General features: G+C 34.9%; 1 protein-coding gene across 1 annotated transcript; it reads left to right on the forward strand.

The window, feature by feature from the left end:
- The first annotated feature begins 389 nt into the window (after positions 1–389).
- Positions 390–11,918, forward strand: LOC149021694 (cationic peroxidase 1-like). The gene is made up of 5 exons (XM_089147475.1): positions 390–637; positions 4,594–4,613; positions 10,754–10,923; positions 11,080–11,271; positions 11,364–11,918. The coding sequence occupies exons 1-5, from the start codon at positions 390–392 to the stop codon at positions 11,916–11,918; spliced, it is 1,185 nt and encodes a 394-aa protein (XP_089003601.1).
- The last annotated feature ends 1,822 nt before the right edge of the window (positions 11,919–13,740 follow it).

Here is a 13,740-nt window from a genome sequence, read left to right on the forward strand (position 1 = left end):
TTTTTTTTTTAATTTAAACAAAAACATAGGAAATAAAAATGAAAAAAAAAAGAAGAAGAAGTTAATATTCATTTGTGATTCTCAAAATCCCGTTCTTCAGAACTGTAGCGAAACACCACAACTGCTCTAAGAACATCAAACACTTGAATGTTTCTTCATTCAACTCATTTAAACTTTGAATCCTTAGCTTAAACTCTCTTGCTTCACGGGGCTACTTTGGAAAACTCAGGTAAGTGGAAACAAGATTCAAGAATTTGAAAAAAGTAAATTTTCATTAACTGACGAGAAATCCGAAGAGAAATAAAAAGGGAAAAAAACCCTAGTTTTGAAAAAAAAAAAATTATCTACGAATTGTAGAAAGGTTGATGGAGCGTCAGATATGAGAAACCATGGCTAAAGTCGAAGATGTTGTGAAGCAATCATTGGGGATTTGGGAGAAGTTGTTGTTGGCATGTGCCATTAACCATCATGGAACCAATAGCTGGGACTCTATGGCTATGGAAATACAGAACCGAAACACTTCTCTTCGTCTTCTGAAGCCACAGAACTATAAACTGAAGTATCATGACCTTAAACACCGGTTCATGACGAAAGACGATAAGAAGACAAATCTGAAACGTCCGACGATAAGAAAGATGTGATTCCATGGCTCGAAGATAAGACTGTGTCGGAGAAGACAAATCTGAAACTTCCGACGATAAGAAAGATGTGATTCCATGGCTCGAAGGGTTAAGAAAACTTCAAGTGGCAGAGCTTCGACGCGAGGTTCAAGGGCATGATGTTTCGATCTTAAACAATTCTTTTGATTTCGAATGGCATGTGTTTCGATCTTAAACAACTCTTTTGATTTTGAATGGCATGATGTTTCGATCTTAAACAACTCTTTTGATTTCGAATGCTAACAATCGCATTTCTCTGGTTCAAAGATTTGAATTTGAATTTTTTTCTTCATGTTTTGTTTAAATTTTTTTTTAAAAAAAAAAGAAGGGCAAATTTGTCATAAAAGTGATAATTTGTCCTTAAATTGACTTTTTCTATACTACAGGGGAGGCAGATGCAAAGTTTCAATTTTTTTGGACTAAAAATGACATAAACCAAACCTCAGGGGTCCAGATGAAAATTACCCAAAAAAGAATCAGATCTGTTTTTCAGTTTAAAGGATTTTTAGTTAGAACCAACAGTCCTAGTTTATAAATCAGTCTTCGATTAAGGTTGCAATCGGTTAATTTATTCCATTAATTTAATTTGGTTAAGTCTGGACCGGTTAATTTGGTTTAGTTTTGAATTTGATCACAAATTGATACCCTAAATATATCAATAATGAAAATGAATTCAAATTCTTCCATAATAAATACCAACGAAATACTCAATGACTCTGTTGCATTTACAATTCAATTAACTTCGAAGGAACACTTGGGATTTGGTGTATTCCGGAGGATATTGATGTGTTCACAAGCAAATTTGAAAATCACATGTTTACTTTCGTAAGAAGAAAACAAAACTTTGTCGATGACTCCCTGGCTCGGAGGTTTGGATTGTTAGCATGTATGACATTGTGCATAATATATTCCATGGTTATGGGATTTTTTTAGATAATCCTATACCCTTTTTTTATTTTTTTTTAACTGAAGATCACCCGGGTGAGTTTACGCACACCTTGACTACACTCTCAAAGAGGGTAAACCGAGGTACTTCTCGGCCCCATCTCGTGTCTTAAGCACCCTAGAGAACCAACGTCTGAGTTTTGTATGAGTATTGGCATTGAAGCCAAGTGTAAACTTCTTAAGATTCACAACTTAACCACTTGCCTGTAATAAATGTCAATACAACCTTTTAAGTTGCTCACCATAGCTTAAAAGAGGATTGTATCATCCACAAACATGAGATGGGTGATATGCTTGGCCCTCCCATTTCTGATTTTAAGACCTCTTACTGATGCGTTTCAGTTACTATTGTGATGCCGACTAAGCTCCTTCTGGTTCCCAAGACGATGAGTCCCGTAAGAAAGGTTAGATGCGAGTCGGCATGTATGCCGGGCAACCGCCTCCTATGGCTAAGTTAGACAATGAACAGATTAAGATCCCGTGCGAAAATTACACAGGGTTATGTTTAGAATTTATTGGATGCTTACCAGAGGGGTGAGTCTTTGCTTTTATAAAGTATGTATTACCTTTTCTGTGCTGGGCGGGTCTCTCGTCGAGAGTTGCTATCTCTCCCTGGACTACTCTTCCTTGTCATTCGTCTCGCTCAATCATCCTTGTAGTTACCTTCTATCTATAACGTTCTTGCCATGTAGGTCCAACGTAAATGACGCTCTACTTTAGATAGCCGGTAACTGTCCCGACCGAGTGTTTGGTTCAGCCCCCACCCAAGTCTAAAGCTGGTCAGGTAGAAAACCACCTGTATCAGTGATCACTGCTGAAAGTGCTTGAGCGCAAAAAATGAAGATTGATAGAGAGAGTGGGTCCCCTTGACAAATGCCTCTCGTTGGCTGGATATCACCTTCGGCCACTCCATTGATCAAAACTTGGAAGCTTGCTTATGTAATACATGCTACAACTCTTTGGATCCACCAAACACTAAAAACCATTCAAGGGCGGGTACAGAACGAGAGCGGAATCAGAATCGAAATAACCCGGGAAAACAGATTCATGAAATCTGAGATTCACTTTCACTAAAACGGAATTTGTAGATTATGGGTGGGATGAAACGGAGTTTCAAAAAGCTACATTGAACATCACAAAATCACGCGATCAAATAGTTTTTAGTTGATCATATTTCATTCCCAACCAAACATCTAATTTTTAAATTATAACTCCATGATTTGAAATCTATAAATTTGAAATCTCTAGATATTTGAAATCTCCAGACTCATGTAACCAAACAGGCCCTAAAAAACTCTTTCAATGAAAGCCCATTTCAAGCGGTCGTAGGCTTTTTTTCATGTCTATCTTAAGAGCCAGAAATTTTGATTTACCATTCTTTTTCTTTCTCAAGAAATGGTAGATTTCATGTGCTTATTGCAAATTATCTGAGAATAGTCTCGAGGATATGAAGGCCGATTGGGTCTGTGAGACGATTTGGCTAGTCCACTGCTTTGATGTCTTATTCTAATCAGCACGCATGTCACTTGTTTTAAAAAATTCTAGCACAAATTAGTTGATTCCTTTTTTACATAAAATTTATGATGCCCTAAAGTTCACCAATCTTACACCGACTCAAATTTGGGAAGTAAAGTATAAGTATTAATAAATTTATAAACCAACTAGAAAATAAATTAAAAATTTTGGAAAAATGTATTTAAAAATTAAAATTGAAAGTATAATTAGCAAAAATCAAAAACAAAAGTGACAATATCAAGAACACCCCGATATATATGGTAATAAGCAAAGACACCCCACAAATATGTAAAATTGGCAAACATCTCCTAAGTCTGGATACTCCACCCTAGGGATGTAAACAGATTGGATTCAGACCAGATAATGATAATAGTATATCCATATCCTCTTATATTCACAAGGATTCCGATAATATCCTATTAGTTTTCGGATGGACTCTATAATATTTGAATAATTATTTTTAAAATAGAATTTTCTAAATAGTTATGAATACAGATTGAATACAAATTTTTGATTACCTGTTGATATCTTTACCATTTTATTTGTGCGGATTAAGTTTGATATTTAAGAATTTAACAAAAAAAAATTGCTCATTTTAGTCTTTTATTTTCTTAAATTTCTTCACCATTATTTATCCTTTTTATTTATTTTACTAGAAACTTTAGAATATATTCACAAATCTTAAGTACAAATTTTATAAAAGTAGGAAGACGCATCCCATAAAGTAATTTAATTAGGATAATTCTATTAGACGGATAATAATCAGTTGGAAAAGGTATTACTGTATTCGCGTCCTATTTTTTTTTTGGGTAAACAATTCGCGTCCTATTAGTAATTGGATGGATTTAGATATCCTATCGGATATAAATGCAAATTCGGAAGCGAATTTTGATTATCCATTTACACCCCTGCTCTACCCACATGGATTGAAAGAAAAAAAATTCAATCCACACACTGCTTGTGTGACATTTGTCCAATCTAAAACATAGTTCTCATTTTTATTGATAATCATTCTAAGACAAAATTAACCACCTCTAATTACCAAAAAAAAAATAACTAAACTAGAATCCAACACCTTTACCTCAAAATGAATAAATAATAATAATATAAATATAATATTATTTTTCAAAATTTGTAATATTTAAAAAAAATTTTGATTAATCCACCAAAATTGGCCACTATCTCTACTTCAGTTCTCTCCCTCTCCAATTTGCCATAGGCGCACCCGGGACGAGCCGATGGTCGCCGGCCCCGGCGAAATGGCGATATCGCCGAGATCCGGGGGAGAGTTCGTCGGGATTTCTTTCCCTTTCTCTCTTTCTCTCTTTTTTTTGGGTTTTCCGGATCCCCTGGCGCCCCACGTTTTGCAGCCTGTGAGGTTAGGATTTCAGTATCAACAAGGGAACCGCTCTCACTTTCTCTCTCTTCTCGTTCAAACCTTTTTTGTGAGTTTGAGTGATTATGGGAATTGTAGTTTCTCTTTCACACTCTTGTGTCTGCAGAATCACGGACCAAACACGAGCCAACGAAGCTGCAAAAAAATTTCGTTCCCGTTTGCAGCATTTCAATCCCATTCGCTTAAATCGGTGTGTATACTCTAATATCAATTTTGATTTCGCCAAAGTTAGCCGTATACTCTCCTATTTTCTTTTATTTTTATTCTTGTGTTTTAATTTTCGGTATCTAGGCCGGCAAGAGTTCGTGAGATCTAAGAGTTTAAAAGTCTCTGCTGTTCCTGTTTGTTTGTATAAGGGAAAGAAACATCGGATGCATGTTGGTGATTTTTGATTTCTTGTTGGGTTCTGTTGAATATGTTTGGTGTGAGATCTGGGTTTGAAATTTTAGGTTGTGGGTAGGATTTTATCTTCTGTTTAGGGTTAGGAAATTTCTTCAGGGTTTTTCAGCGGAGAGCCTGCTACCCACGAAGTTTGGCCGGAAAATCGACGATTTTCCGGCGAAATTTGGAAGTTCGGCCAGAAATATTGTAATATCGGGTTTCGACCGCATTTTTGTTTCGCCCTCTGGCGAAATTCGCCGAAATTTCTTTCCTTGGGCGCACCTTGATTGTATGCTGAAAGGGGGAGATTTTACATATTACTTAAATATAAGGCGAGCTTCACCCCTGGTCCCGAGGAGATTCAAATTCTTGATCTTAAGTTTAAAAATCAAGATAGTCAACTACTAATTATATATTTTTTTAAATTAAAAGAGTTGCTCAAATTTGAATTAGTTGATGACATAATTGTAGGATAAGGTTTAAACCTAATATGGTAATACATTAATATTCCTTTGAAAATAAAACATTGAATAGGCCAAATCATTTCGGTTATTCAATTAGGGTTTAGTTAAAACCAAGGGTTCTAGTCTATAAATCGGATCTGAAATAGATTCTCGATTAAGATTGCAATCAATTGATCCAAATACAATTCAATTTAATTTGGTTAGGTCGAGCCCAGTTAATTTGGTTTGGTTTTGGATTTGGTATTCAGTTTTGGTTACAAATTGATATTGTTATATATCTTAATGATAATACTGCAAATGAATTGAAATGTTTAACTTCTCCTAAAAAAATTACAATTAAAAAACAAAAGAATACTTAACACCTCTATTGCAATCACAAATCAAGTGGTTTGACACTAATCCCACTCGGGTCCGGTGAATTGTGGAGGATATAGATGTAGTTGTTGAATTCATTAAAAAAAAATGGATGTGCTTGATAGCAAATTTGAAGATTGTGTGTTTACTTCTACTAAAAGCATTGAATTTTGTAAGTGATTCCCTATTTTCCTAGCTTAGAATTCCCCTCCTTGGTTATGAGAATCATTAAACAATCTTGTACCTTACATCTAGCATGTGTCTTTTCTGATAATAATTTTTTTTTTTATCTGATAATAAATTTTACTTTACTGCTAAAATATTAATAAATGTATGTAATAGTTAATGTTTTGGAAGCATATACAAAGTAGGGTGATATTGATTGATCAAAAATATGGCAAGAAAACAATAAGTGGGTAGGGATGACAAACTAATAGAGGGAAAACAGAAAAGATTGTAAAACCACCAACTTACCAACCAAACAATATTCTTAAACTAAAATAGGAAAAACAGAAGAAGTTGTAAATACACCAACTTACCAACCAAACAATATTCTTGCTTCCATATATGAGCACCTCAACCTTTAAAAAATGAAACTCCTCATTGCAATGCTTTTGCGCATGTTCTAACTGAGCATTGAGCATGCCTTGAGGAATGACTTACTTCCTTGCACCTTTATTTTCTCCTTTTCTTGCGGTTTTCATTTGGGCAATATGCATTTTGTGTGGTGCCATCGAAGAAGATAGAAAGGCTAGTAATATCTGAATCTTTATTATTATTCTTGCATTTTTCTATCCAATGAGCCTGTAAGATGTGATATCTTTATCTATGTTGATGGTTCTCATGTTGATCTTGAGGGTAAGTGTAAGGATAATAATAGAGATTCAGATATTACTTGACTTTCTATCTTCTCCGATGGCACCACACAGAATGCTTATTGCACAAATAAAAACCGCAAGAAAAGGAGAAAATGAAGGTGCAAGGAAGTAAGCCATTCTCAAGGTATGCTCAATGCTCAGTTAGAACATGCACAAAGGCATTACAATGAGGAGATTCACTTCTTAAAGGTTGATGTGCTCATATATGGAAGAAATAATATTGTTTGGTTGGTAAGTTGGTGTATTTACAATCTCTTTTGTTTTCCCTATTTTAGTTTAAGAATATTGTTTGGTTGGTCAGTTGGTGCATTTACAATCTCTTCTGTTTTCCCTATTTTAGTTTAAGAGTATTTACAATCTCTTATGTATTCACTATATACATAATTAAAAAGATTGGAGATTCAATAAAATTACCATTTAAGGAAATATCAAGGGGATAACAACGGGTGCTACTCACGGGAAGAAAAAAAAAATCCTCTGTTGTGTACAGCAGTGCATTTTTATGTCGATACCAAATGATTGACTGAGATTAAAAGCTTAATTTTAAACTTTAAAAATCCTCAATAGTCTTGTATTTACTTTGTTTTCTCAGCCAATCATTTGGTATATATGTGCATTGTTGTGCACAATAGATGATGTTTTCCCGCTACTCATGGGATGAAAACTAGTAATTATGGGTCACCTTCATTGCTTTCCAAATAACCCTGCCATGGAAAAATTCAAAGAAAATTTCACATGCTAAATAAATTCTCTTGTTTGAAAGTGAATAAGTTGGATATAACTTAAGTGGTATGTGAGACCTTTTTCTCCCATATATATGTATGGCAAATAAAACCCAAAACAAACCCGAAGTGGAAGCAAAGTAATGCAAGAAACGAAACTAACATCAAAACTAAATTGACCATTCTATATGGGATATCATATGTTGAGTTCTCTCCTTCTCATACTAAAAATTAAATTGAATTGGTCTAGACTAACCCATTGACACCATTACAATCCTTGCAAGAAGCCTTTTTTTTTTTTTTTTTTTTTTTTTTTTTTTTTTTAATCTAAAGAACTTCAAAACTACAGTAATTGGGTTAGAAACCAAAATTTTAATCTACCCTACGAGAGAAATGGACATGCAAACCACAATATTTATAGGTGGAATTTTCTTTTCCTGATTATTTATTTTTATAAAAAGAAAACTTTCTCTTGATTTAGTTATTATTATAGCTTCCTCATTGTGACAGGCTGACTAGCGTAGCTCAATATGCTTTCATGGCCAATTATGGTCCAATTGTGATTGCCTTTTGTCTTCCCTCTCTCTCGATCATTAAGAATTGAGATCTACAAGTAATGGGAGTTTGAGGTAGTGCTCCACAAATTTCAGCTACCTCAGTTATTAATAATATTTGGGTTACATAAAAATATATAGAAAAAACAAATTATATATATATATATTATATATATCCTTTCAGTGACAAACTATTATGTTTACACTTAAGAAATTTAACTCCCTACCTATCACACCACCATCAGTTTCAAGTAAAATGAATTATTAATCCTTGCATGAGTTCATGTAATGGTCACATCAGTCTTAAACCTCCTTTTCTTTTAAAACACGTGACATAATAGAGGCTTAACGTCAACGTATGGTTAGACTAATATCATACGTATGGTGCTATACATCTTAGTATATATATAAATTTTAAAATTCAAAAGACAGCCCCACTCTTTCCATGGCCAAGATATAAAAGATAAAAATTTCTTCGATTAATATGAAAGAAAGATATATGCTTTTTCATTAAGAGCTCCAATTATTGAGAGAGATGCTTCTCCATTAAGAGCTCCAATTATTTTCACATGCATTAACTATGATGAGATTTTTACTGATCAACTTGATTGAAAAAATTGGGTAGAACAACTCTAAAAGTAGAATTGGATTGTTTGAATTAACCAAGCAAGTTGATCTCATATCTGATTTTGTAGACTAAATTGAGGCAATGTTCTTTATTGTAAAAGATTCTCCTGTACATTAGGTGAAGGAAAACTGCATTTATTTAAAGTCATTTATTATCTACCAAAGATGATGGAAGTTCACATGCAGTGTAAGATCAAGTACTCCTCAACAGTACCCTTAAAAACCTGAATTTAGATTAACGTAATTAATTTTTCTTTCCTTTCATGTATTATATATATATATCCATCTAGACTTATTAATCTTTAACATCATTTGCATGTCATTTCATATCAAACTCTTCATCCATTGTACCTTGTCTTATGTGGACAATCAGACGGGAGCCTTATGTGTCCTACACGTTTACTATAAGTAAGGTGAGTAGAAATATCCCCATCAATGCAATGCACAGTACACACTCCTAACTCTAAATTCCTAATTGTCTAAGCACTTTGATTTCTTAAAACCGCAATGCTAATGGTATTGCTTCACAATTTAAGTTTGGCAATAAAGGTGGCTTTGTCGATCAACACGATTAGCTCACTCGACTTTTTTGTTTTTGAACACAATCAAGTCCAGTCGACTCTCGATTAATGGGTGATCCGATCCAACTAGTTGGTCAGAATAATATTCATACATCTTGTAAACATAAGATTTAAAGTTATTTGGAATTAATAAGATGAATGGACAAATCCATTAAACTAGGATATTAGCCACATATATACTAGCATTAGTGTACTACTGCTACTACGAAGAGAACTTAAGGCATAATTGCTTTGCATCATCTTTGTGTCCCCACATGCTTTTCTTCACTTCAAAGTTGATTTTTCTTCAAAATCTTCTTCATAGATAAAACATTTGGTCCATAATTAGAATGCATTGAGAATTCTTGCCTTTCCTGATTGGTTGGTTCAAAACAACCATTTGAATGAATATATAAGATAAACTTAATTATTCCTTAAAAAAATTATTAATAGTTTAATGTTGAAGGTGACTTATATAGTCATCAACCTACGTGTAGATATTTACCCCCCCCCCCCTCAACAAAAAAAGAAGGAAAAGAAAATGCCTATGTGTGGAGGTAGATGGTTATTGCATGAGAATGACACAAAACAAACTCACTTCCCTTAGTTGGGTTGGACAATAAATAAAAAGGTAGAAAACAATTTTGGAATTAGTTTTATTTTCTGATGTCATATGAATAGCTCTTTTTCAAGTCACCATACTTTAGGGTGATCAATCCTACCTTAATTATCCAATTTCAAAGGTGAGATTTATATGTGATTTTGTGGTAAAGAGTATACATAAAAGGTAGTTTACAATAATATCCTTGAAAGTAGGTGATTCACATTGGTGTGATGATCTCTTTTATGCATGCAGAGGCCAATGAAAACATGCATAAAAGCATTATGGAGAGATAATATAGTAATTTTGACTACAATTCAAATAGTTGGTAAAACCATAATATCCTCAATGGTATGGATAACTTATTCTCTCATATACTTAAATGGAGAATCAAACCCACACTGGAAGCAAAGTGATGCAAGAAACTAAAATAAATTAACACCAATTATCCGTTATGAGACATCAGCTGACATTGAACTTTCTGCTTTGCATACTCAAATTGACTGGGATTGGTCAGAGTAATAAATTGGCACCATTACACACCCATGTAAGAAACTCAAAAAAATAAATAAAGAAATTAAAACAATTATCAAAACTACCAATGATTCGATCATGGATGTCAAATAAAGCAACATTTTCATCCAGTAGACGAGATGATTTTGTAAGTCACGATGTTTGTGAGGGGTAGTGTCTTTTCCTAACATTTATTTAATTGATCTATCTTTGTAGATAGGAAATTATCTCCTCCTGCACTTCCTCTGAACTATTTTTAGCCGATACAGTAGAAGAGATAATGTTGCATTAAGTGACAATGTTTGTGAGGGGTGATTTCTCTTCTTAATTTCCATTTATTTTATCTATTTTTGTAAAAAGGAAATTTCCACTCAACTTCCTCAGTGCTATATCAGTATATCTATCCAACTGAGAGTAGCCCGATAGGCCAACTGTGATCGGTTCTCTCCCTCCTCTCTCTCCCTCGCGCAGGGTCTATAAATAATGGGATTCTGAGGCAGTGCTTTTCATCCACTGTTTTCCTTCTCTTTGAGACTCATAAGTCTTGGCTTGTATTTCTTCCTCTTTGGTCGCAATTTTCTCAGTGTTTCTGGTTCTGGGGGTGGCCTCTGCTAAGCTATCCCCCAACTATTATGACTCTTCATGTCCCAATGCTCTGTCAACCATCAAGTCCGCTGTGGAGGACCTGCTTTTCAAAGAAGCTCAGACGGGTGCTGACTTTCTACGCCTGCATTTTCACGACTGCTTCGTGAATGCAAGTTTTTCTACCCTACCTCCATCGATCGATCTTCGTTCTTTTTTAGCATTTCTTTTCCATTCCTTCTGTTTCTCCAGTATATATTTTCATTACAGTGCACTTCAGAGATATTAACAGCAGTGTATGTTGCATGTTTACGTGTATGTGCTACAGGGTTGTGATGCATCTGTCCTTTTGGACGACACCCCAACCTTCACTGGAGAGAAGACTGCTAAGCCAAACAATAATTCACTTGGAGGGTTTGATGAGATAGACATCATAAAATCCAAAGTCGAGAGCATCTGCCCTGGTGTGGTCTCGTGTGCTGATATTGTCGCCGTTGCTGCTCGCGACTCGGTTGTAGCTGTAAGCATCACTCATCACCTCTAGCTAGCTTATAGTGGTTGTTTCGTATGTATATGCTTTCATATTTATCAAGATTTGTGCATGTCTTGCAGTTGGGTGGGCTTCCATGGACGGTTCAGTTGGGAAGAAGAGATTCGACTACAGCAAGCTTTAGCACAGCAAACACTGACCTCCCTTCCCCAGCATCGAATCTGAGTGATCTCATCTTTAGTTTCTCCAACAAAGGCTTCACTATGGAGGAAATGGTGGCTCTTTCAGGAGCTCACACCATAGGACAAGCTAGGTGTTTAAATTTTAGAGCTCGTATCTACGGGGAGAAAAACATTGATAGATCCTTCGCTTCATCCCTGAAGAGTAGTTGCCCAGCTACCGGGGGTGACGAGAATCTGTCTCCTCTTGATAAAATAAGCAAAAGAACTTTTGACAATGCTTATTACAAGGACCTACTGAGCTTGAAGGGCCTGCTGCATTCTGATCAGCAGCTCTACAATGGTGGGTCTGCAGACTTTCAGGTCATCACCTACGGTGCCAACTCGTCTGCTTTCTTGTTTGATTTTGCGAATGCAATCCTGAAAATGGGAGATCTGGGTCCACTCACTGGTACTGATGGGGAGATCAGAAACAACTGCAGGAAGACGAATCATTAGTAGTATAAAGTCTTGTTGTCTACTTATAAATAATGCGATTGTAACTGCATGAACTGAAACAATATATGTAGTTAATATTATAAGGGTTTATTAAACTGTGTTTATTGCTCCCAGAATGAGACTTAATTTGCATTTTCTATTCGCGTATAGATCCATAAATAGAAGCTCAACTGCTGAAGGCCTCTGGATCAAATTCCAAATTTAAGTATATATTTAATATTAAGGTATTCATTTTTGTTTTCTTCATGAATAAAGAGTTCATAACCAAAGCAAGGAAAGGAGAGGGAGGGAGAATATAAGAGAGCGAAACAGAGACGAGCCTAGCAAAGTCAGCAAGCACTGAGGAACAACACAGCGAATAAGAAATTTTTTCGGTTAATTTTGGCTCATAAAATGAATCCAAATGTTTTTTTTTCCTCAAACCAAAAGCATGCAATCAGGTTGAAATTAAGTAACCAGAATGAAAAACTTGAGATAGCTTCTTAACTTTTCCAACATTTCTGTTCTAGGTCATTCCAAATTTGGAACGTGATCGTTGGCCAAGGGAAGTATTTCAAAAGCTGGCTTGTTCATTGTGGAAAGCATAATCGAGAATGAGTTGGTTTTGAAAGTTAAGGATAGATTTAAAAATGGAAATACGAGAGAAGGATTGATAGTAGAGAAGGAAAATGGGTTTTGATTGATGAGAACCGGAAGTATTTTCAGAAAAAGCATTATCAATCCCTCCATGTATTTTTTGTTTTTGTTTTTTTTTGGGGAAAGAATACCACCAAGTATTGAGCCTCACTATTATGGAGTGTCTTGTACTCACACCATAAAAAAGATCAAGTTCTGTTAACATTTTAAAGGATAAGAATTAGACTTAATTGGCAATGAATTAATGCTTTTCAAAGGATAAGATCAAGTTCTGTTAACATGTTATTTAGGCGGCCAATGATGAAACTTTGCAATTGAACGTAGTTCTTCCACTTTCGTCTTCGTCTATATCAGTGCGGGCTGAAGGTTCTCCTCATCGGAAACCTGGTCGTCCGAAGAAGAAGGCTCACGCAGTGAAGAAAGTAGTAACAAGTAAAAAGGTTTCTATAGCAGAGGAATTCAAGAAGGTAGATGCAGTTTTAGTGAAAGTATCCATAGTGCATCAGACCCTCCCATTGGGAAAGGATAGTGCTGCTATGTAACTATTGTTACGAAGCTTTTCTTAAAAATCTTGATTTGGATGCATCTAGACGTCCTACATTTCGTTTCTGATGACTTAGTTGTTGTCAATTATGAGTAGGAACCAGGTGAGGAAAGGTGTATTGGGGGGCAACTGTTGTTGCGGGTGAGCAAGGTAGTTACTAATTGCTGTATTTCTTTTATTTTTCTTATTTTCGTTATAAAATGACCCTTTTAGCGAAAAAAGCTTTTCAAAAAATAAAACATTGAATAAGTCAAATTAGTTCGATTATTAAATTTTTTGTTTTTCGGGTGAACTCAGTTATTCAATTTAGTTTTAGTTTATAAATCAATGGAAAGATTGCAATTTGTTGATCCAAATTCAATCCAATTTAATTTGGTTAGGTCTGAACTGGTTAATTTTTATTTTTTTTTGGTTTTGGATTTAGTTACACCCTAATATATTATGCCAAAAATGAATTGAAATATACTTCTTGCAGAATAAATAACAAAGACATACTCAATGCTCTGTTGCATTTACAATTCAATTAACTTGGCTGCAGGAAACCCATTTGGGCCGAATTTGTTCATGGAGGATATAGATGTGTTTGGAGGCAAATTTGAAGATCATGTGTTTATTTTTGTGCCAAGAGAACTGAACTTTGTA

The sequence above is a fragment of the Hakea prostrata genome, chromosome 3 (assembly GCF_041222555.1).
Source record: "Hakea prostrata isolate BN-2017 chromosome 3, UWA_Hpros_2, whole genome shotgun sequence".
NCBI lineage: Eukaryota > Viridiplantae > Streptophyta > Magnoliopsida > Proteales > Proteaceae > Hakea > Hakea prostrata.

What these genes read in the sequence shown, in the direction of transcription:
- LOC149021694 (XM_089147475.1), top strand. Translation starts at nt 390, where the DNA reads ATGGCTAAAGTCGAAGATGTTGTGAAGCAATCATTGGGGATTTGGGAG. An exon ending in TTTCTCTTTCACACTCTTGT is followed by an intron (nt 4,614 to 10,753) that starts GTCTGCAGAATC and finishes CAATTTTCTCAG; the next exon opens with TGTTTCTGGTTCTGGGGGTG. An exon ending in CTCGCGACTCGGTTGTAGCT is followed by an intron (nt 11,272 to 11,363) that starts GTAAGCATCACT and finishes CATGTCTTGCAG; the next exon opens with TTGGGTGGGCTTCCATGGAC.